Source organism: Nomascus leucogenys, chromosome 18 (assembly GCF_006542625.1).
Source record: "Nomascus leucogenys isolate Asia chromosome 18, Asia_NLE_v1, whole genome shotgun sequence".
In the NCBI taxonomy this organism is placed as follows: domain Eukaryota; kingdom Metazoa; phylum Chordata; class Mammalia; order Primates; family Hylobatidae; genus Nomascus; species Nomascus leucogenys.
In genome coordinates, this window is record NC_044398.1 from 51,340,162 (window position 1) to 51,364,415 (window position 24,254).

A 24,254-nucleotide genomic window follows, 5' to 3' on the forward strand; every position below is an offset into this window, starting at 1 on the left:
AAAAAATGAGAGGTATTAAGGCCCAGAAGAGAGTTAGCACCTGCCTCAGAACACAAGCGTGCAGGATGATATAGCTTTTAGTGCCAAGAAGTAGAATTCTAGCATCTCTAGGTGGTGAGAAACAAAAGACTAAGAATTTTTCTTTCTCTAACACTCTAAAGAAAGGTTCTTGAGCTAGGAAAGGATTACTTGCGCCTTGTTAGACTCAGACACGGCTTCAGGGGATGCAGGACGCTCACCTGAGCTGCCAGTCACCGACTGAGTAAGTGGAGCAGTGCTTCTTCCACAGACTCAACTGAGAAGTCAGCCTCTGGGGCAGGCACCAGGAATCTGCCTTTTCAGTAAGACCTAAATTACTCTTATGAAGCCACCTGTCCCTGAGAACTAGCAATGGCAGGTTCTTGAAGGATGTAGAACATGATGCTTGGGGTTATAATTGCTACGGGTTTCATTTTGACTTGTTTGAGACCAGTTAACATTCTAAGGCAGGGTATAGAAACCAACTTTATTTGTAAGCTCTGCATCTTTTTTTTTTTTTTTTTTTCGAGACAGGGTGTCACTCTGTTGCCCAGGCTGGAGTGCAGTGGCACAATCACAACTCACAACAGCCTCAACCTCCCAGCCTTAAAAGATCCTCCCACCTCAGCCTCCCAAATAGGTGGGACCACAGTCACACACAACTATGCCTGGCTAATTTTTGTGTATTTTGTAGTGACAGAGGTCTACCTTTGTTGCCCAGGCTGGTCTCAAACCCTGGTTTCAAGCAATTTGCCCTCTTCACCCTCACAAAGTGCTGAGATTACAGGCATGAGCCACCGTGCCTGGCCTAAGCTCTGCATCTTAAACCTCGTTTGTCTGTCCCTCACAGCTTAACACAGTGCTATACACCACAGACTGGCATGCTTTCTCTGAAAAGGGCCAGATAATAATATGTTAGTCTTTGTGGTCTATACAGCCTCTAACACAGCTACTCAACTCTGCCACTGCAGCAGGAAATCAGCCACCAACAATATATTACCAAATGGGTGTAGCTATGTTTCAATAAAACTTTACATACAAAAGCAGGCCTGGTTTGCCCACGCTTGCTATTCACGTTTGTAATGTACATGCCCCTCATGCAATGCAGTTCCTTACCTTATTGCTTAGTCACCTTAAAGCCTCACTTGTTACTCGGTGCAGTGGCCTTGCTGATGACTACTTATCCCTGTTTTGGGCCTAGCCTTTCAATGCAGGAATCCAGCCCCAGGGAGAGAAACTAATGACTGGAGAAGTTTCTAGGCAAGTTCAGAAAATGACATGGGATGAACATATGTAAGAACATCAAGTTCAGGATCCCGAGTAGTTGTCAGAAATTTCACTTCACCACATCCCAGCAAGGCTGTTGTATTTGGGGAAGACATTATTTCAAGAGAGGAGGAGATTGTGGAAAATCAGTAGGCAGCAGGAGATGGCGCTCTTGATCCTACTCCCATTTCAGACGATTCTGTGGGGGCCTCTTTATTGCCCCTCTGCTCCCCCAGGTGCTTTCCTCCTTTCGTGAGGCATCGTCATCCATCCCTCTTGCTCCCCAGTCAGGTGCCAGACTTTTAGGAGGACCCCCGGAGCACTGGTGGTGAAGCTTAGCAAAGCAATGCATTTGCAATCTAAGATAAAACACTAGTACTTTGGAAGCAATGCTCCCACATTTTGAAATGCATCAAGAAAAGAAAATGAAAGATTAGGTGCTTAATCTTCACCCTTCAATAAACCCCCAAACGATGAATCTTTTTTTTTTTGAAGCGGAGTCTCGCTCTGTCGCCCAGGCTGGAGTGCAATGGTGCAATCTCCGCTCACTGCAAGCTCAGCCTCCTGGGTTCACGCCATTCTCCTGCCTCAGCCTCCCGAGTAGCTGGGACTACAGGCACACGCCCACACCTGGCTAATTTTTTGGTATTTTTAGTAGAGACGGGGTTTCGCCATGTTAGCCAGGATGGTCTCGATCTCCTACCTTGTGATCCGCCCGCCTTGGCCTCCCAAAGTGCTGGGATTACAGGCATGAGCCACCGTGCCCGGCCCAAATGATGAATCTTAAAGTTTTCCATACAGGCCCACATGTATTTCATCTCTGGCTGAAATGGGGTGTCTGTTTCTACAGATCAAGTTGATCCTTGAACAAATGTAGGGGTCGGGGCACCAATGCCTGCTCAGTTGAAAATCTGCATGTAACTTTTGACTCCCCAGAAGCTTAATGACTAATAGCCTACTGCTGACTGGAAGCCTTACCAATAACATAAACAGCCAATAAACACATATTTTGTATGTTCTACGTCTATACTGGATTCTTACAATAAAGTAAGCTACAGAAAAGAAAATGTTATTAAGAAAATCATAAGGAAGAGAAGATGTATTTACTATTTGTAAATATTAACTATTTGTTAATAGTAAATATTTACTATTATATTATATTTACTATTTGTTAAGTGGAAGTGAATCATCATAAAGGCCTTCGTTCTGGTTGTCTTCACACCGTGCAGGCTGAGGTGGAGGAGGAAGAGGAGGGGGTGGTCTTGCTGTCTCGGGGTGGCAGAGGCAGAAGTAAATTTACAGATACATGGGCACACGCAGTTCAAACCCATGTTGTTCAAGGGTCAGCAGTGTAGGGAATGTTTTGCCTTGTATTCTATTTTTTATTCATAGAATTAAAATAGAAATCCTAAAAATGCTGCCTGTGGTTTTCACCTGGATATGTATTAAGGAGGGTTAATTTTTTCGCTTGCTTAACCCTGAGAACATAGCATTGACTTGAAAGTTACCGCATGGAAAAGCATTAAGGAGACAGCCTGCAGTCGCGTTCCTTCCCTGGACTGTAGAGTGGCCGGTTTTCCCTGATGGTGGCTCTGAATGACCAAAGTGACAGGCAGCATCTAGGCAGGGCTGTGCACAGTCACCACCGCTGGATTTCGAAGTTCCTGAATCAAGATCGTCTGACCCGTTCTCCTGCTCTTTGGCAGGTTCTGTCTCCGGCAGGCTTTGAAGATGAAGGTTGCGGGCATTCTGACCCTCATTGGCTGCCTGGTCACAGGCGCCGAGTCCAAAATCTACACTCGCTGCAAACTGGCAAAAATATTCTCGAGGGCTGGCCTGGACAATTACTGGGGCTTCAGCCTTGGAAACTGTGAGATTCTTTCTTTCCTGCTCTCTTTCTGTCCTTGACCTTTCCCCTGAGATGTTGAAGGTCCTGGCCACACTCCCTGCTGTGTCTCCCCAACTACACCTGCTCTGCCCTCACCGCACACAGGGGTGGCTGATAGCCTAACTGTGGCTCTCTGGGTCTCCTCTCCTTCCTCCCCTGCCCCTCATTTCCTTATTCCTGGAGTCCTGAACTTACGGCACCAGCCAGGGAAGGGGAAAATAATGCCACCTCTGCTGGCATCGTGGGGAGTGGGGGGACCTGACTTTTGGTCTAGATTAGGCTCAGCCCCTGACTGGGTGTGCAGCTTCAAGTGTGCCATCCCAGCCCCCAGTGTGCCTTTCGTGTGCCCCCTGGGTGCATGCCCGCCCTGCCCTGCCCAAGGTGTATTGGGAGGAAGTAGTCAGGTAACAGGGATAAGGAAACTCGCCCTCAGACCAGGCTTAGAGCAAATGATGCACTTCCTTTGCTGGCGTTTCTGGCTTCCCCCCTCCAGGGATCTGCATGGCGTATTACGAGAGCGGCTACAACACCACGGCCCAGAGGGTCCTGGATGACGGCAGCATCGACTATGGCATCTTCCAGATCAACAGCTTCGCGTGGTGCAGACGCGGAAAGCTGAAGGAGAACAACCACTGCCACGTCGCCTGCTCAGGTGAGGCTCTGACTTTCCAGCGATGCCATCCTCGGGACCAGGCGAGGAAGCCGGCAATGGCATCACCAACCATGTTTTGCTTTAACTAAAACTTGGAGTTCAGGCTTGCGAATAGGTCTGTTCCAGATTGGTAAATTATGCAACAGTTTCCAAGGTGACACTCAGGATCCTGCGGCTGACTTGTCCAAAGATGACTTATTCCTTGTAAGACGGTTTTATGAAGCCCTCCCCTAAAGCAGGGGGATGGACAAACAACCCTACTGCCCTTTCATGTATAGAGATATTTGATGTCTTCAGTAAGAAAAAGGAAGCTGCCTGCCAGCTGCTTTCCATAAGCAATTCACCCAAAGGATGCAGTTTGTACTTCTTTGAGCAGAATGAGATAAATACACTTTACCTTTCTTTCTCTTTTCTTTTTTTTTTTTTTTTTTTTTTTTTTGAGACAGGGTCTCCCTCTGTTGCCCACGCTGGAGTGTAGTGGTGTGTTCGTAGCTCATCGCAGTATTGACCTCCAGGACTCAAGCAACCTTCCCTCCTCTGGGTGGCTAGAACTACAGGCATATGCCCAGCTATTTTTATTTATTTATTTATTTGTACAGACAGAGTCTGTCTGTGGGGTCTTGCTATGAGGGTCTCACCCAGGCTGGTCTTGAACTCCTGGCCTAAGGTGACTCTCTGACTTCACTCTTGTACCTTACATGGCAAAAGGGACTTTGCAGATGTAAGGAAGGATCTGAGCTTGAGCAAGAGAGATTATCCTGGGCAATGTGGGTGGAGCCAATCCAATCTCATGAGTCCTTAGAAGGAGAGAACCTTGCCCAGCGTACCAAGTCATTAAAATAGCATTGAATTCACTTAGGAATTTAGGTTTCTATTGCTGCCCTAAAAATTTACCACAAACTTGTGGCTTAAACACTGCAAAATTTCCTTACAGTTCTTTAGGCTGGAAGAGTGCCAGGGGATTCACAGGGCTGAAGTCAAGGTGCTGACAGGTCTGCTTTCGTTTCTGGAGGCTCTGCGGGAAGATCCATGTCCTTGCTCATTTGGGTTTTAGCAGAGTTCAGTTCCTTGGGGGTGTCAAACTGAGAGCCCTGTTGCTTGCAGGTTGTCACCCAAGGGCCATTCCAGGCTTCTAGGGACCACTCACACCCCTTGACTCATGGCCCCTTACTCCATCTTCACAGCCAGCAATGGTGGGTTGAGTCCCTTTCACACTTTGAATCTTTCCTCCTTCTTTTGTCATGGGATCTCTCTGTAACCACAGCTGGGCAAGATTCTCTGCTTCTAAAGACTCAGGCAAAGTCCCTTTTGCCGTGTAAGGTACAACAGTGAAGTCAGAGAGTCACCTTAGGCCAGGAATTCAAGACCAGCCTGGGTGAGACCCCATAGCAAGACCCTACAGCCAGACTCTGTCTCCACAAAAATTAAAAATAGCCAGGCATATGCCTGTAGCTCTAGCCACCCAGAGTACATTTTCTGAGAACCAAGTTGTTACATTTTTTACCTCCTATATCATAAAGAATCCTGGCTGGAAGACAGAACAAATGCAAACTGGGTAATTGGAAGAGAATGTTAATAGACTCTACTTACAAAGATCTCATCAAACCATAGAAAAACCATGGCAATAGTGAAGTGAGAGATTAGGAACCCATTGCCCAAAGAGGAATGGAAAGAGAGCTGTGACCAGCACTGAGGTACAAAAGGTCTGCCGGGAGAGGACTGCCTTCTAGGATCTGAGATCTTCCCTCAAGGGACATGACTTGTGCTGAGTGACCTGACAGAAATAAAGCTGGAAGATATTATATGTATATGTCAACCTCAGTGTCCTTCCTCTGTCCCTCCCTGCTGATGCCTACTCTTATTTAAACCCCTCCAGAAGTCAGAGGACACAGGAATCCATTGACGCCAACTGTGTGTGTCGGCCTCCGAGTGCACAGAGCATGGTGGAGAAGGGTTGAGAGTGGATCCATCAGGGCAAAGATGAGATACTCAGCTCTGCTCCCATGCACCCTCTCTCACAAAACTACAGGAAAACGTACTCCACCAAAACGATAAACTAAAACAATTAAGAGGAAACATAGTTCAGGAAACAAGGGACTCGATAAGGGAGAAAGGCAAGAGGAATGCCCAGCCTGAGAGTGAAGGATTATCCCAGGATGAGCTTTTATTAAAGATTTCTAGTTACACCTCATTACGGTCAGAAAATATGGTCTATATCAGTGGTCCCCAACCTTTTTGGCACCAGGGAACAGTTTGTAGAAGACAAATTTTCCATGGACCAGTGGGAGGAGGATGGTTTCAGGATGATTCAAGCGTATTACACTTATTGTCCACTTTATTTCTATTATTATTACATTGCAATACATAAGGAATAATTATGCAACTCACCATAATGTAGAATCAGTGAGAGTCCTGAGCTTATTTTCCTGCAACTAGACAGTCCCATCTGGGGGTGATGGGAGACACTGACAGATCATCAGGCATTAGATTCTCATAAGGAGAATGTAACCTAGATCCCTCGCAAGCGCAGTTCACAGTAGAGTTCACACTCCTATGAGAATCTAATGCGGCCACTGATCTGACAGGAGGTGGAGCCCAGGCAGTAATGTGGGAGATGGGGAGTGTCTGTAAATACAGATGAAGATTCACTCACTCACCTGCTGCTCACCTCCTGCTGTGAGGCCACAGACCCACATAGGTCTGTGGTTCAGGGGTTGGAGATCCCAGGTCTATATGATTTCAAACGTTTAATATTTCTTTAACCTTGTTTTACAGCACAGCAAATGTTTCTTACGGTGAATGTGCATTTGAAAAAAAATGTGTATTTTATATTTGGTGGGTGGATGTTCTACAAATGATTGTTACATCCTTTCTGATTTTCTTACTTGTTCTATTATACAGTGAGAAATACATATTGAAATTTGCAACTGTCATTTTAGCTTTGTCTATTTCACCTTTCGATCTTGTCCATTTTTGAAGCTTTGTTCTTAGGCACATATTCTTTGAGGATTGTTACGTCCTTGTGGTGAATTGACTCTTTTATCACTGGAGTCCAAGTTTCTCCTTAACTCTGGTGCTATTTCTCATCCAGAAATCTACTTTGTTTGACAGCAGTATAGCCCACTCTCGCTTTCTTTGAGGAAATATTTGTATAGTATGTTTCTTTCTATCCTTCTACTTTTAATCCATGTGTCTTTATATTTAAGGTGAATTATTTATAAGTAATGTAGAGTTGTGTGTTGCTTTTATATCCATTCTGGTAATTACTGTTTTTCAGTAGGAGTGATTAAACCATAGGTCAGCAAATGTTTGCCTAAAAAGCCAAACAATAAATATTTTAGGCTTTTCAGGCCATGCGGTTTCGATTGCAACTACCCAACCATGACATAGTGTGAAAGCAGCCATAGAAAGTATGTAAATGAACGGGCCTGGCTGTGTTCCAATAAGGCTTTATTTACAGAAACGGGGGGTTGGCCTGTGGGTTATGCCATGATTAGGCCGTTTGCATTTAATGTGATTACTGATATGACTAGTTTTTTCTTTTTTTCTTTTTCTTTTTTTTTTTTTTTTTTGTTGAGATGGAGCTTTGCTCTGTCACCCAGGCTGGAGTACAGTGGCACGATCTTGGCTCACTGCACCCTCTGCCTCCTGGGTTCAAGTGATTCCCCTGCCTCAGCCTCCTGAGTAGCTGGGACTACAGGCACATGCCACTAAGCCCAGCTAATTTTTTTGTATTTTTTTTAGTAGAGATGAGGTTTCACTGTGTTAGCCAGGATGGTCTTGATCTCCTGACCTCGTCGTGATCTGCCCACCTTGGCCTCCCAAAGTGCTGGGATTACAGGCGTGAGCCACTGTGCCCGGCTGATATGGCTAGTTTTAAATTACATCTTGCTATTTTGTTTTCTGTTTGTGCCATCTATTCTTGGTTCCATTTTTCTGCTTTCTTTTGAATTTATTGAATATTTTTTAGTATTCTTTTTTATTTCCTCCGTTGGTTTGTTAGCTATCCTTCTATTTTGTTTTTAGTAGTTACGCTAGGGTTTTCAATAGGCATCATTATCTTATTACATTTTATCTTCAAATAACACACCACTTCATATGTGACATATGAGTTTCTTAATAGTATACTTCAATTTTTCCTATTCCATCCTTTGTGCTGTGTTGTCATGCATTTTTCTTCTATATTTGTATACCGCAAAATGCATTTTTATAATTTTTTCTTTAAACAATTGTTTTTTAGATAAATTTTTAAATGAAAAATTTTTATAGTATTTATTACATATTTACTATTTCCAATACTCTTCATTCCTTTGGTGGATTTACTTGAGCAGACAGTTAATTGATATCGTTTTCCTTCAGCCTAAAGAACTTTCTTTAACTTTGTTTTGTTTTGTTTTGTTTTAGAGTAGAGGTCTATTAGCAAGCATTCTCTCTGTCTGAAAATATCTCTACTTATTTTGATTTTGAGGAATATTTTCTTTACATATAAAATTCTGGGCTGACAGTTCTTTTCCACCTCAAGTTGCTATTGTTATTGTTTTGAGACAGGGTCATGCTCTGTCTCAAAACAACACTGTGAGTGTAGTGGCATTATCACAACTCACGGCAGCCTTGACCTCCTGGACTCAAGCAATTCTCATGCCTCAGCCTCCTGAGCAGCTGGGACCACAGGCATGTGCCACCATACCTGGCTGATTTAAAAAAAAAAATTTGGGCCGGGCGCGGTGGCTCACGCCTGTAATCCCAGCACTTTGGGAGGCCGAGGCAGGCGGATCAGGAGGTCAGGAGATCGAGATCATCCTGGCTAACACAGTGAAACCCCGTCTCTACTAAAAATACAAAAAATTAGCCGGGTGTGGTGGCGGGCGCCTGTAGTCCCAGCTACTCGGGAGGCTGAGGCAGGAGAATGGTGTGAACCCTGGGGGGCGGAGCCTGCAGTGAGCCGAGATGACGCCACTGCACTCCAGCCTGGGCGACAGCGAGACTCTGTCTCAAAAAAAAAAAAAAAATCTGTAGAGATGGGGTCTCGTCATGTTGCCTAGGCTGGTCTCAAACTCCTGGGCTGGGGCAATCCTCTCACCTCAGCCTCCCAAAGTGCTAGGATTACAGTTGTGAGCCACCACACTTCGCTTCAAGTTTTTAAAGATATTCCGTTGACTTCTGGCTTGCCTTGTGTATGATGGGAAACCAGTGATTTCCTTCTGTTTGTCCCCGGTGTGTAATATGTGTTTTTTTCTCTAGTTGTTTTTAAGATTTTCTCTTTGTCACTCATTTTCAGCAATTTGATGATGTGTGATATTTGTGTTTATCTTACTTGGTATTCATTAACATTTTGTAGCCTTGAGTTTATAATTTTCATTAAATTTGGAAATATTTCAGCCATTCTTTCTTCTAATGCTTTTCTTTTCTCCTTCAAGAATTCTAACAGCATGTATGTTTGATCGCTGATGCTGTCCCATTCATCACTGAGGTTCCTCATTTTTTAGTCTTTTTCCTTCCCTGTGTTTTATTTTCAGTAGTTTCCATTATTATGTCTTCAAGTCAGCTGTTACTTTTTTTTTAATGCTAATCTATTAAACTTATTGATTGGATATTTCTTTTCAGATACTGTGTTTTTTATTTGGCATCATAATTTTTTGTATCTTTCATTTCATTTTACTCCTGTTTCTCTTTAAGTCTTTGATATAAATCATCATATTTATAAGCAGTGATTTAAATTTCTTATCAGCAAATGCAATCAACGGTCATTTCTGAGTCTTACCCTTGACTGATCTTTCTCTTAGTATGTGTCACATTTCTCTGTCTCTGCACGTGGAATAATTTTTTATTGAATACACACACAGTGTGTGTGTTGACAGCTGTTGTGAGTCCTCGGGTCTTGTCTTCTTAGTTTAAAAGAATTTCAACAAAAGACACACAGCAAAGGAGATGTAGCATAAAGTAATTTATTGATAAAGAAAAAGACTATTTTGAAAGTTAGGTGCAGAATAGACAGTACACCCTGAGAGAGGAAAATTTCAGGGCAGGTTGCTCATGAAGATTGGACAGCAAAGACCAGTACCAGGGATGCTCCCTTTAACGGAGACTTCCATGGTTATTCATAAGTGGGTGGGAAGAGGTGTTGCTAGTAAGCATGTTCTGGGCGATCCTCTTGGTGCACTTGCTCAGTAGCTGTACATGCTTCTTCATACATCTCATGTCTCATTAGCACCTTAAATCTCCACTCAGGGATGTGTTTTTTATTTTTATTTTTTGTGTGTTCTAATAAAACTTTACTTACAAAAACAGCAGTGGCCTCATGCTGCAGTTTACCAACCTCTGCCTTTGAGGAAATTCTAAACGATCCTTCTATTCTCCTTGTAGAATATGATATTACACAATTTTTGGCATATGAAGAAGCAATCGATAAATACAAACACAAAAATATGTAGGAAAATCGTATTATCTGTGCCAAACAGAAAATTGCAGAAATATTTCCTTTTTGCAGATTTTTGTGAATTTTTCCAGTTTTTTTAACACTTGCAACATGCCATCTTTTTAGTATTTGAAATAGGTGTCTCTTTAATATCTAAATTTTCTTTTCTTTTTTTAAAAATTTTATTATTATTATACTTTAAGTTTTAGGGTACATGTGTACAACGTGCATGTTTGTTACATGTGTATACATGTGCCATGTTGGTGTGCTGCACCCATTAACTCGTCATTTAGCATTAGGTATATCTCCTAATGCTATCCCTCCCCCGTCGCCCCATCCCACAACAGTCCCCAGTGTGTGATGTTCCCCTTCCTGTGTCCATGTGTTCTCATTGTTCAATTACCACCTATGAGTGAGAACATGTGTGTTTGGTTTTTTGTCCTTGCAATAGTTTGCTGAGAATGATGGTTTCCAGCTTCATCCATGTCCCTACAAAGGACATGAACTCATCATTTTTTATGGCTGCATAGTATTCCATGGTATATATGTGCCACATTTTCTTAATCCAGTCTATCATTGTTGGACATTTGGGTTGGTTCCAAGTCTTTACTATTGTGAAGAGTGCCACAATAAACATACATGTGCATGTCTTTATAGCAGCATGATTTATAATCCTTTGGGTATATACCCAGAAATGGCATGGCTGGGTCAAATGGTATTTCTAGTTCTAGATCCCTGAGGAATCGCCACACTGACTTCCACAAGGGTTGAACTAGTTTACAGTCCCACCAACAGTGTAAAAGTGTTCCTATTTCTCCACATCCTCTCCAGCACCTGTTGCTTCCTGACTTTTTAATGATGGCCATTCTAACTGATGTGAGATGGTATCTCACTGTGGTTTTGATTTGCATTTCTCTGATGACCAGTGATGATGAGCATTTTTTCATGTGTCTTTTGGCTGCATAAATGTCTTCTTTTGAGAAGTGTCTGTCCATATCCTTTGCCCTCTTTTTGATTGGGTTGTTTGTTTTTTTCTTGTAAGTTTGAGTTCATTGTGGATTCTGGATATTAGCCCTTTGTCGAATGAGTAGATTGCAAAAATTTTCTCCCATTCTGTAGGTTGCCTGTTCACTCTGATGGTAGTTTCTTTTGTTGTGCAGAAGCTCTTTAGTTTAATTAGATCCCATTTGTCAATTTTGGCTTTTGTTGCCATTGCTTTTGATGTTTCAGATGTGAAGTCCTTGCCCATGCCTATATCCTGAATGGTATTGCCTAGGTTTTCTTCTGGGTTTTTATGGTTTTAGGTCTAAGATTTAAGTCTTTAATCCATCTTGAATTAATTTCTGTATAAGGTGTAAGGAAGGGATCCAATTTCAGCTTTTTACATATGGCTAGCCAGTTTTCCCAGCACCATTTATTAAATAGAGAATTCTTTCCCCATTGCTTGTTTTTGTCAGGTTTGTCAAAGATCAGATAGTTGTAGATATGCGGCATTATTTCTGAGGGCTCTGTTCTGTTCCATTGGTCTATATGTCTGTTTTGGTACCAGTACCATGCTGTTTTGGTTACTGTAGCCTTGTAGTATAGTTTGAAGTCAGGTAGCGTGATGCCTCCAGCTTTGTTTTTTTGGCTTAGGATTGACTTGGCGATGCAGGTTCTTTTTTGGTTCCATATGAACTTTAAAGTAGTTTTTTCCAATTCTGTGAAGAAAGTCATTGGTAGCTTGAAGGGGATGGCATTGAATCTATAAATTACCTTGGGCAGTATGGCCATTTTCATGATATTGATTCTTCCAACCCATGAGCATGGAATGTTCTTCCATTTGTTTGTATCCTCTTTTATTTCACTGAGCAGTGGTTTGTAGTTCTCCTTGACGAGGTCCTTCATGTCCCTTGTAAGTTGGATTCCTAGGTATCTTATTCTCTTTGAAGCAATTGTGAATGGGAGTTCACTCGTGATTTGGCTCTCTGTTTGTCTGTTATTGGTGTATAAGAATGCTTGTGATTTTTGCACACTGATTTTGTATCCTGAGACTTTGCTGAAGTTGCCTATCAGCTTAAGGAGATTTTGAGCTGAGACAATGGGGTTTTCTAGATATACAATCATGTCATCTGCAAACAGGGACAATTTGACTTCCTCTTTTTCTAATTGAATGCCCTTTATTTCCTTCTCCTGCCTGATTGCCCTGGCCAGAACTTCCAACACTATGTTGAATAGGAGTGGTGAGAGAGGGCATCCCTGTCTTGTGCCAGTTTTCAAAGGGAATGCTTCCAGTTTTTTCTTTTCTTTTCTTTTCTTTTCTTTTTTTTTTTTTCTGAGACAGAGTCTCACTCTGTCACTCTGTCACCCAGGCTGAAGTGTAGTGACGCGGTCTCGGCTCACTGCAACCTCCACCTCCAGGGTTCAAGCAATTCTCCTGCCTCAGCCTCCCGAGTAGCTGGGATTACAGGCGTGTGCCACCACAGCCAGCTAATTTTTGTATTTTTAGTAGAGACAGGTTTTGCCATGTTGGCCAGGCTGGTCTCAAACTCCTGACCTCAAGTGATCTGCCTGCCTCAGCCTCCTGAAGTGCTGGGATTACAGGTGTGAGGCGCCGCGCCTGGTCGACATACTTTCCTAAGCAAATTCAGTTGTGTCCAACGAGTACTTTCGAAACATCTCAATTGTGCAACAAAATGCTCTAACAATGTAGGAGGGGACAAACAGCTTTACACGGTGTCCGCTTCCTGGTCCTGCATGGCCTGACCCTTTCAGGAATCCTTACAGGGCATTGCCAGCCAAGTAAACTGCCCTGCCCCCAGTACAAATGCGTGCTTTCTGTACATGCCTGGGATGACCTCCAATCCCAGAATAATAGAATGTGATCTGCTTCCTCCTCACTGTGTCTCTCCAACCCCTAGAGACAGCCCCAAACCCATGTCTCCCAGGAAATACACTAGACCACTTCCAAACACAAACCAGTGTCTCAGCATTTATCAAGCGCTTATGCATCCAAAATAAAGGGTCTCTAAGTAATTTGAACATATATCCGGTACCAAATGCTTAAGTTTGGATAACCTCATAGGTAAATAATTACTAGAAAAATTAAAAGTATATTAAAGTATATTCAAAGTAAATAATTACTAGAAAAATTAAAATTATATTTTCATTATTACTTTATTAGCATATAGTGTTTCATGAGCAGGAATCTTTGCTTAAGTGGCCTCTGTTGGAAGAAAGAATCAGAAGAAAAACAGAATTTAAGCCCTCTATCGGAATACAGGCTCATTAACTGGGTGTGTGAACTCGGTTTATGGGGATAAAATGGTACCATAGAAATGGTTGTTCTGAGGACTGATGGAGATTTTGTGTGAAGAGATTTAATATGTGCCTGACATAGAGTAAGATTTCAATAGAGTACTAGCTAGTGGTAATAGCTATTATTATCCTAAATATTTATATCTCAAGAAGACAGGCAAAAAACTTTTTTGTTGTTGTTTGTTTGTTTGTTTGTTTTGAGATGGAGTCTCCCTCTGTCGCCCAGGCTAGAGTGCAGTGACTCGATCTCAGCTCACTGCAACCTCCGCCTCCCAGGTTCAAGTGATTCTCCTGCTTCAGCCTCCCAAGTAGCTGGAACTACAGGCGTGTACCACCATGCCTGGCTAATTTTTCGTATTTTTAGTACAGATGGGGTTTCACCGTGTTAGCCAGGATGGTCTCCATTTCCTGACCTGGTGATCCGCCCGCCTCGGCCTCCCAAAGTGCTGGGATTACAGGCGTGAGCCACCACACCAGGCTGGCAAGAGACTTTTATAAGCTGATACAGCTTTAGTTTTCACTGTAGAACTATAAACCAAATGCTAGTGAATTTGCATATGTTGTTTCAATTGCTATCTCTCATAGACGATGTATTTTGTTACTTTTTCTCCTGGTTAATAGAATTTTGTTTTAAATAAAAATTAAGCCACATTTAGAATAAATTTGCTTAAAATAAATCTATCACTACGTTATCTTCTAGTGAAGCCTAACTGAGAAAGCAACAAAATTAGCAACTCAAGGAAATAGCATGCTCAAGGAAAAATTCCACTTTCAACTGAGTTAACAAAATAATTTGGAATTACAATGCCTTATTGAAATGCAACATTTTATGCTAACATTATTTTTGGTTATTTTTCTGGTAGTAAAAGTAGTACATTTCAATTGTAAAAAATTTTAGAAAATGTACAGTAAAGACATAAAAGCATTGGTGAACCCACAGTTAAGAGCCAATCTTTCTTAAAATACTGGTGAATTAATGACTCTCTTTTTTTTTTTCTAAACCAGTGCTATCTAATAGAACTTTCCATGATGATGAAAATGTCTTCCATCTGTGCTGTCAAACAGAACCACTAGCCATGAGTGGCTATAAAGTATCTGAGATGTAGCTAGAACAAATAAGGAACTAAAGTTTTAATTGTGTTTAATGTTAATGAATTACAATTTTTTTTATTTTTCCCAGCTTTATTGGGGTATAACTGACAAATCAAAATTGTATATATTTAAAGTAAATAACACGATAATTTGATATATTTATACGTTGGGAAATGATCACTATAATCGAGTTTAACATTACCTCACATAGTTACTGTGTGTGTGAGAGAGAGTGTGTGTATGAGAGAGAGAGAGAGAGAGAGAGAGAGAGAGAGAAGAACACTTAAGATCTACTATCAGCAAATTTCAAGTAAGCAGTACAGTATAATTAACTATGGTCACGATAGTGTACATTAGTTCCCCAGACCTTCCTCACCTTATAACTGAAAGTTTGGACCCTTTCATCAGCATCTCCCCATTTTCCTCACAAGCCACCACTCTACTCTCTGCTTTTATGAGTTCAACTTTTGTAGATTTTGCATATGCGTGAAATCATGTGGTATTTGTCTTTCTGGGTCTCACTCCCTTCACTTAGCATGACATCCTTCCGTTCATTCATGCTGCTGCCAATGTCAGCATTTCCTTCTTTTCCATGACTGAATAATATTCCACTCTCTATATAAACATATTTTTATCCATTCATCTGTCAACAAATATAATTTTAATTTAAATTGTCACATGTTGCTAATGCCTGCCATATTGGACAATACAGCTCTTGATGGATATTTTTATAATATTGGGAACTTAACATTGCATTGGGAGCATTTCTCCATATTACTAAATATCCTGGGAAAACGTAATTCAAACGGCTCTTTATTTTATTAAATGAAGGTATTATGATTAATTTGAATATCACTGATTATGAGGCAATTAGATTTTTCCATTTTAACTCTTGTAAATAAAGCTATAGTAAACGACTTTGTAAAGAAATATTTGTCTGGCGTCATGACTATTTCCTTAGGATAGATCTGGAGAGAGAAATGATTAGGTGAAAGGATAGAAACCTCATTAAGGCTCTAAACACATGCTGCTATGTTGGTTTCCTGAAATGTTGAACCCATTATACGCCCTCGAGCAAGTATCCAGAGAACCTGCCTCTCTACGCCTTTGTCAACATCAAGCATTACCCAATTCCCTTAAAAAAAAAATCTTTACATAATTGACAAGCAGAAATGAGATCAAGTGGTTTGAGTATTTTTGCCCTTGATTGGATTGGTGGTTGTGGTGGTAATGGAGATGGGCCTCCCAGATCCCCTGCTAAGGGAAGACATGTCGCCCCCGCTGCAGTTGTGTGATGAGCAGACAGTACCTGCCACCTGCTTCATGATTGGCTTCAGGTGCAGGTTGCTCCCTTCTGGGGTGACCCACACCCAGTGACGTGTGAGGCAGAGGCATGCGGACCTGACATGTGGGCCCGACTTGGGCCACTCTGATGGGCAGTGCTCACTCGGGAGCTCATTGCTGGGCTGCCCAAGGAATTGCTGGGTCTGCGTCACAAATGGACATATCCGTCTGCCCATCCTGCTTCCCCCCAACCGATTCCTTTCATAGGTGTGGATTGCTGAAAATACCTGGCATTTCAAACCCATCTCAGCATCAGCTCCTGGAACACTCAACTTGCAGTAGAAGTAATGTTGAACTTGTTTTATTTATTTGCCTTTTTCTGTCATGTTTGTGTTGAGGATCTTGCGGCTGCTTCTAAGCAAGCAGGAAAGAATGTGGATATCAACTAACATATTTCAATTCAAAGATTTGTTATATCTGAAGCAATCGAAAAAATAATAGATGGCATGGCTCATGCCTGTAATCCCAGCACTTTGGGAGGCCAAAGCCAGAGGATTGCTTAAGCCCAGGAGTTCCAGATCAGCCTGGGCATCATGGTGAAACCCTGTCTCTACAAAAATAAAAATAAAAAATGGTCAGGCGTGGTGGTGCATACCTGTATTCCTAGCTATTTTGAAGGCTGAGGTGGAAGGATTGCTTGAGGCCAGGAGGTTGAGGCTGCAGGGAGCTATTTTCATATCACTGCACTCCAGCCTGGGTGACAGAGTGAGATTCTGTCTCAAAAAGAAAACAGAAAAGGAAAAGTAAGAAAGACAAAGACTGATGTATTTGATTTAAAAGTTAAAACTTTCTGCACATGAAAAACACCCTGGATAAAACATTTTTAAGACACAAACTGAAAAATGACAATAGACAAAAGTTTAATATTTACCTGTAAAGAAACCTTACGTGTCAAACTAACCCAAATACAGAAAACACTGTACTCTCCTGTCTTATGTGCCTTTTTTTTTTTCTTAAGACAGAGTCTCACTCTGTTGCCCAGGCTGGAGTGCAGTGATGTAAACACAACTCATTTCAGCTTTGACCTCCTGGGCCCAAGTGATTCTCCCACCTCAGACTCCCGAGTGGCTTAGACCACAGGTGTGTGCCATCACACTAGGCTAATTTTTTTATGTTTTGTAGAGATGGGGTCTTTCTATGTTGCCCAGACTGGACTCAAACTCCTAGCCTCAAGTGATCCTCCTACCTCGGCCTCCCAAAGTGCTGGGATTGCAGGTCTGAGCCACCACGACTGGCCTGCGCCTATTTCTTTAGAACATAAAGAACATTTTCATATGGCATCTTCTCTAAACACATTTCCAAAAACCCTTCAGGATTGGGCTCTTCCTCTGAAACGTCAGGTAGTGCCAGATGAAGTTGGTCTTAAAATAAAAACAAAGTTCTTTTCATTATGAAGAAGCTTAACAAAAATGAGATTGTGGCTTTGCAGGGAAAATCATAGTTCTTCCAACCTTCCCATCCCAAAAAGACTGAGAAAAGTGAAGGAAAGTTGAGTTGGGGTCCCTCTCCAACAACAAAGTCTCGCCTAACCCTGATGACCTCTCTTTTTACAGCCTTGATCACTGATGACCTCACAGATGCGATTATCTGTGCCAGGAAAATTGTTAAAGAGACACAAGGAATGAACTATTGGTAAGAGTCTTTCCTTGGGAGACTTGCCCTGTCATGGGCAAAACCTAGTGTGTGTATTTATCACAGTTATGGTAGAACTGACAAACTCACCTCCCCAGAGGGGTCCAACCAATGGAACGAGACCTTGTCTATATTCTTCTCCATCGGTGTGTGGGTGTGCAGTGAAAATAGTAGTACACAGAAGGGGAGAGGAGAGATGGGATTGGGTTAAGACAGTTTGCAATTGCTTTTCGTATGAACGTATTCCAAACAATGGAGAAAGGTATTTTCTAAAGTGACTTGGAAAGGGTCAGTTGAGTCAATTCAACAGAGGGAAAAAAAAGCTTGAGTTTGCTCTAGATTTGGATAAGATTTTGAAGGTTACAGCAACATTTTTCAGGGAAAGAGAATGAGCAGCAGCGAGAGGAAAGTGAGCAGGTCTGTGTCATGGTAACTCAGCAGAAAGCGTCCCCAGCATTGAGCCTGGGACCTTGCACTCCCTGCTGCTGTGTTCTAGTGAACGTTGCCAGCCAGCCCCACTCAGAGAACCGGAATTTTCACAGGTGTGGGTATGTCATGAAATGACCCATCCTTATAAAAGTTGATTGCTTGTTGCTGAAGCTAACAATGGCTAGGAGAAAACCAGGAGACAAAAGTCTGAACAAGGCAAAATGACAGCATCCTTGAATCTCAGAAGCAAATGAAACCCAACCCAGGTTTCTGCTGGCGATTTTGGTTAATTTCTGTAGACTTTGAAACTGAGACGATTTGGATTGTCATGCTTCTTTCTGCTGCTCTTGCTTCCCTCTCGTGCTCAGGCAAGGCTGGAAGAAACACTGTGAGGGGAGAGACCTGTCCAACTGGAAAAAAGGCTGTGAGGTTTCCTAAACTGGAACTGAACGCAGGATGCTTTGCAGCAACGCCCTATGGTTTGCAGTGAATGTCCAAATGCCTGTGTCATCTTGTCCCGTTTCCTCCCAATATTCCTTCTCAAACTTGGAGAGGGACAATTAAGCTATACTTTTAAGAAAATAAATATTTTCATTTAAATGTCTTCACCCTGACTTGGTTCCCTTTTCTTTCTTCCTTTCTTTCTTTCTTTCTCTTTCTCTTTCTTTTATTTTCCTTTCTTTCTTTCTTTCTTTCTTTCTTTCTTTCTTTCTTTCTTTCTTTTTCTCTTTCTTTCTCTTTCTTTCTTTCTTTCTTTCTTTCTTTCTTTCTTTCTTTCTTTCTTTCTTTTCTTTCCTTCCTTCTTTCCTTTTTTTTTTTTTTAGAGTCTTCTGCTCTGTCCCCCAGGCTGGAGGGCATTGGTGCAATCTCAGCCCACTGCAACCTCCACCTCCCAGGTTCAAGCGATTCTTGTGCCTTAGCCTCCCAAGTAGCTGGGATTGCAGGCATGTGCGACCACACCCAGATGGGGTTTCGCCAAGTTGCCCAGCCTGGTCTCAAATTCCTGAGCTCAAGGTGATCTGCCCACCTTGGCATCCCGAAGTCCTGGGATTACAGGTGTGAGCCACCGCACCCTGCCCTGACTCAGTTTCAATGATGTCATAATGGCATCGTGTTAAGACTTGAAAAATTGCCCCCAAAATGCTCTAGCCCTGGGGGAAACAAATTTCCCTTCTTCATTGTAGGGAGTCCTGGTTCCTGTGGCCATTTGAAATGACTCATTCGAAAATAAGACTCCTTCATCTTCAGGGCCATCCTCAGAAACAGGACGCATGCAGAAGGGTGAGGTTAAGAGCTAGGAGCACCTTAGGGGCGGAACCCTCTTAAGAGTACCCCACGAGGACCATCGATGTATGCATACCCACAAGCCTAGACACCATTTGTCTACCTACATGCACGCAAGAGATGTGGAGAGACAAGACAACTGAGATTCATGGTTTGATGATTAAAATTCTCATGAAGGTTTTTAGTTGTATTTTCTGTATTTTGTATTTGGCATTTTCCAAGTTTTCCATGACATATCTTGCTATTGAAGAAAACCATCCACTTTTTTCCAGAAAAAAAAAAAAAAAAAGACTCCCAGTGAGGCACAGTGGCTCACGCTTTTAATCCCAACAATTTGGAAGGCCAAGGTGGAAAGATTGCTTGAGGCCAGGAGTTCAAGACAAGCCTGGGCAACATAGCAAGATGCTGTCTTTACAATATTTTTTAAGCCCTGCATGCATTAGGTATTTGTCCTAATGCTCTCCGTCTCCTTTCCCCCAACCCCCTCAACAGGCCCCATTGTGTGATGTTCCTGTGTCCATGTGTGCTCATTGTTCAACTCCCACTTATGAGTGAGAACATGTGGTGTCTGGTTTTCTGTTCTTATGTTAGTTTGCTGAGGATGATGGTTTCCAGCTTCATCCATGTCCCTGCAAAGGACATGAACTCATTCTTTTTTATGGCTACAACATTTTTTTTAAATTGCAGCTTTTACCCCAAATCCTGCTAGAAAGTCTAATAGAACAAAATAGATAAAATTGCAGCTCTTACCCCCAACATCTAGAGAGAGTTCCCCATGTTATTCCAATTTCTACTTAAATCAAGCTTTTCAAACCCAGCCCAGATGGCTTTAAATGTGGCCCAACACAAATTAGTAGACTTTCTTAAAACATTGTGAGATTTGTTTGTGATTTTTTTTTTTTTAGCTCATCAGCTATCGTTAGTGTTCATGTATTTTATGTGTGGCCTAAGACAATTCTTCTTCCAGTGTGGCCCAGGGAAGTCAAAAGATTGGATACCCCTGATTGGAAAACTGACTCCAAAATTAAGTGCTTCAAAATTCAAGGTGAAAGGGCACTGGGTGCCCTACCATTAGACTCATCTATCTTTTCGCAAAACTCCTAAAATTTCTAAGCATGCAATCCTACTCTTCCTCCATGTTTGATTTATTTCTATAATAATTTAGGGTAAAAAATGCATTTTCCCAGATAATTTTCCATAATTAATGCCTTCAGAAATTCAAGAGGAAATGACTACTTCTATGCCTGAGCTATCTTTATTCAACAAAAGTATATTTTAGAAAAACCCACGCTCATATTCCCTTTATAGATATTTGGAAGTAGATTTTCATTTTCTCCCGATGGCCACATTATCTGTTGGTTACCAGGTACACTGAGCAGACTGTTGGGTATTAGGGAATAGTGACCGGCTTACGTGGGGACATGCTTTCTGTGGGGACTCAGCTCTGCCTGATTCTTGGGACAGCCCCTGCTATCTCCAGCATCTGGCTCTTTGTATCCTAACTTGTTTCCTGTTGTTTGTTCCTTGATGCTTTCTGGTCTGGTCTGAAATTTTCTCTTGATGCCTTTTATTCCCAGTATATCATTTCCCCACGGATGTCCTTGCTGTTGGTTTTTCCCAAACTTGGAGGTTGTGCTGCTCCCCTAAAGCCTATTCAAGCCTGGCCCAGCCAACATGAAGCTCCCTGCTCCTCTAACCCCCTAAAGTTCTTGCCTCTGAACTCATGGCTGGTGTGTGCCATACGATTAGGTCACTGGGAATTGGTGTCCTCATCCAGCCTGTAAGCGCCTTGAGGCCTAGACCATGTCTTTCACTGTTATATTGTCCACAGTCCCTTCTGCAGTGCTAAACACATAATAGTTAACATTCAAAAATATTAGATGTTGGCCAGGAACAATGACTCAAGCCTGTAATCCTAACACTGTAGGAGGCCAAGGCAGGAGGATCACGTGAGTCAGGAATTGGAGACCAGCCTGGACAGCACAGTGAGACCCCATCTGTACAAAAAACACAAAGATTAGCTGGGTGTGGTGGTGCACATCTGTAGTCCCAGCTACTCAGGAGGTTGGGGTGGAAGGATCGCTTGAGCTCAGGAATTTCAGGCCTCAGTGAACTATGATCGAGCCACTGCACTCCAGCCTGGATGACAGAGTGAGGCCCTGTCTCTTAAAAAAATTAATTAATTAAAAAATTTGATGGTTTTTTTTGGTGCCACTGGACACATGTGGAATCATAGAAGGAATACAAATCAGACCTTGCATTTAGAACATTTTTGTTTTCAAATCGGGTTCATGTTTATTATTTCATATGCTCCTCACAACAACTTTGGGATATAGGGGAACATAACCTTCATTCCACACAGATCCCTGAGGTAGAGAAGGAGTAACTATCGCCCAGGGACCACAGTGCAACAGCAGAGAATCCAAGAGGCCCCTGCTGCCCTGCGGGAATCTTCAGAACTCAGTGACAGAACGTGTCCTAGTTCTTTTACAAACAGGAAGTGCCTGAGCCCTTCACCTGTGTTCCACACAGCCACTTCCTTGAGTGTCTCAAATATGGCACAAACCCTAAGCCAGCCCCTGAAAGATCTGCAGGAACAATTTAATCTCTTCAAGGTTGATTTTAAAAATAGATACTTTATCAAGAAACCCAGAAAGGTTTTCTCGTGTCTCCAAAATGGAAGGGAAATGATCTAGATATCTAAAATTGAAACTCCCAATAAACAACAGTTACTTTTTCCAACTAGAAACCAATTACATCTTTTGATTTAAAAGGTTTAAGGGCCATGTATGGTGGCTCATGCCTGTAACCCCAGCACTTGGGGAGGCTGAGTCTGGAGGATTGCTTGAGCCCAGGAGTTGGAGACCAGCCTGAGCAACAGGGCAAGATCCCATGTCTACAAAAAATTTTTTAAATTAGCCAAGTGTGGTGGTACACGCCTGTGGTCCCAGCTATTTGGGAGGCTGAAGTGGGAGGATCACTTTAGCTTGGGAGGTTGAGGCTGCAATGAGCTGTAATTATACCACTGCCCTCTCGTCTGGCTGGGCAACACAACAAGATACGTAGGCTAATTAGCCCACTCCAGGCCCTCTCAGCCTCCTGGCGACGTTTCTCTAGGTTATTGGATTTCCTCTGCAGTGTTTCTGTCTTGAAGGGTCCGACTGCTTGAGGATGGACATTGCCATCCCCCAGGGCTCAGGCTGAGAGCAGTTCTTTACACGCAATGATGTCTAAGGATGGAAATTCACACATCCAGCTTGCAAAAAAGCCACAGCCAGGGAGAGCTTAGGGTCCCGATCTGGGAGGAATCCTGGGGTAGAAGCTTTGGGAGCAACATGAGGCTCCTTGGGGGCCAGGAAGGCAGCTTCACAGCACTCTGCCTTGAACAGGTGATTCTTTTCCTCAGTTTTCTCCCCTCTCTCATCCGATTCCACAAGTTTAGGGAAACGGAACAGGGGACACTCAGAAACTGTTCCGATTCACAGATTGAGCAAGCACCTCGGTTTAAACTGATCCTCTAGTAACAGAAAGAGAAGAGGAAGCACAAGGACAGAAGCTAATAAACGGAGTCTTGCTGGAGAATAGGAGAGAGGAAAGAGGTAAAGAATCTGTTTCCTTACATGAAGCTGCAGTTTGCACAATTTTTACCACTGGGGCCTCCTCGCTGATGTAACCCAAAAGAAACGCTGTGTATTGAACGGAGACATTGTTTTACTCACCTTATTGGTTAGGCTCTGTTCATAACAATAATCTACATTCTTTGTAGGGTAGAAAATATTTTTCAAAACTCTAAAAATAAAAGAAAATAGGCTGGGCGCGGTGGCTCACACCTGTAATCCCAGCACTTTGGGAGGCCGAGGCGGGCAGATCACGAGGTCAAGATATCGAGACCATCCTGGCCAACACAGTGAAACCCCATCTTTACTAAAAATACAAAAATTAGCGGTGGCTCATGCCTGTAATCCCAGCACTTTGGGAGGCCGAGGCGGGTAGATCACCTGAGATCAGGAGTTTGAGACCAGCCTGGCCAACATGGTGAAACCCTGTCTCTACTAAAAATACAAAAAATTAGCCAGGCTTGGTGACGGGTGCCTGTAATCCTTGCTACTCAGGAGGCTAAGGCAGGAGAATCCCTTGAACTCAGCAGGTGGAGGCAGCGAACCAATATCGTGCCACTGCACTCCAGCTTGGGCAATAAGAGTGAAACTCCATGTCTTAAAAAAAAAAAAAGAAGACCAAAAGTATGAAAGCTGATCACAGTTTGATCCATCATCTACCATTTGGTTGGTACTGAGAGAAAACCTTTCAAGTTGGTACTGTGCTGAAAACCCCAAAACATGCCCTTATTGTGGCTCCAGGTCCTCTGTCTCTGGTGATAGAGCAAAGCTGATAGCTGTGCAGAGTGGGGAGTAGACAGGGCGCCCTTGCGAAGCTGCCACAGTTAAGTTAAGCCTACCTCCTCTGAGACCGGCTGTGTGAGCACAGACAAGACACTGAAGTTCTGTGTTTCACTTCCTGTAAAATAGGAATAACACTATTTGCCATGCACGGCCATGGTAAGGACTAGCAACTGTGTTAGAAGCACATGGCACAAACTAGGCTTTTAAAAAGCACTGGTGACTAATTTAGCTGGGGATGGAGGTGCATGCCTACTAGTCCCAGCTGCTTGGCAGGCTGAGGTGGAAGGATCGATTGATCCTGGAAGTTCAAGGCTACAGTGAGCTATGATGGCACCACTGCACTCAGCCAGGGCACCAGAGAAAGACCCTATCTCTAAAAAAAAAAAAAAAAAAAAAAAAAAAAAAATGATTATTCTTCTATTTCTGTATTTTTCCTTTTCTATGATTTTGTGCCAGGTGATTTCTAGCAGGATCTGCAGACGCTTCCACAAGACAAACTACATTTCATGTGAAATAAAGGCATGTTCAAAAAGCAAG

General features: G+C 42.6%; 1 protein-coding gene across 1 annotated transcript; it reads left to right on the forward strand.

Moving 5' to 3' along the window:
• Positions 1-224: 224 nt before the first annotated feature.
• Positions 225-18,637, forward strand: LOC100580402 (lysozyme-like protein 1). Its single transcript, XM_003269409.4, is given in 6 exon segments — positions 225-260; positions 262-341; positions 2,991-3,154; positions 3,666-3,824; positions 17,526-17,604; positions 18,402-18,637. Coding segments are annotated over 6 exon segments (588 nt in total). The 3' UTR covers positions 18,472-18,637.
• The last annotated feature ends 5,617 nt before the right edge of the window (positions 18,638-24,254 follow it).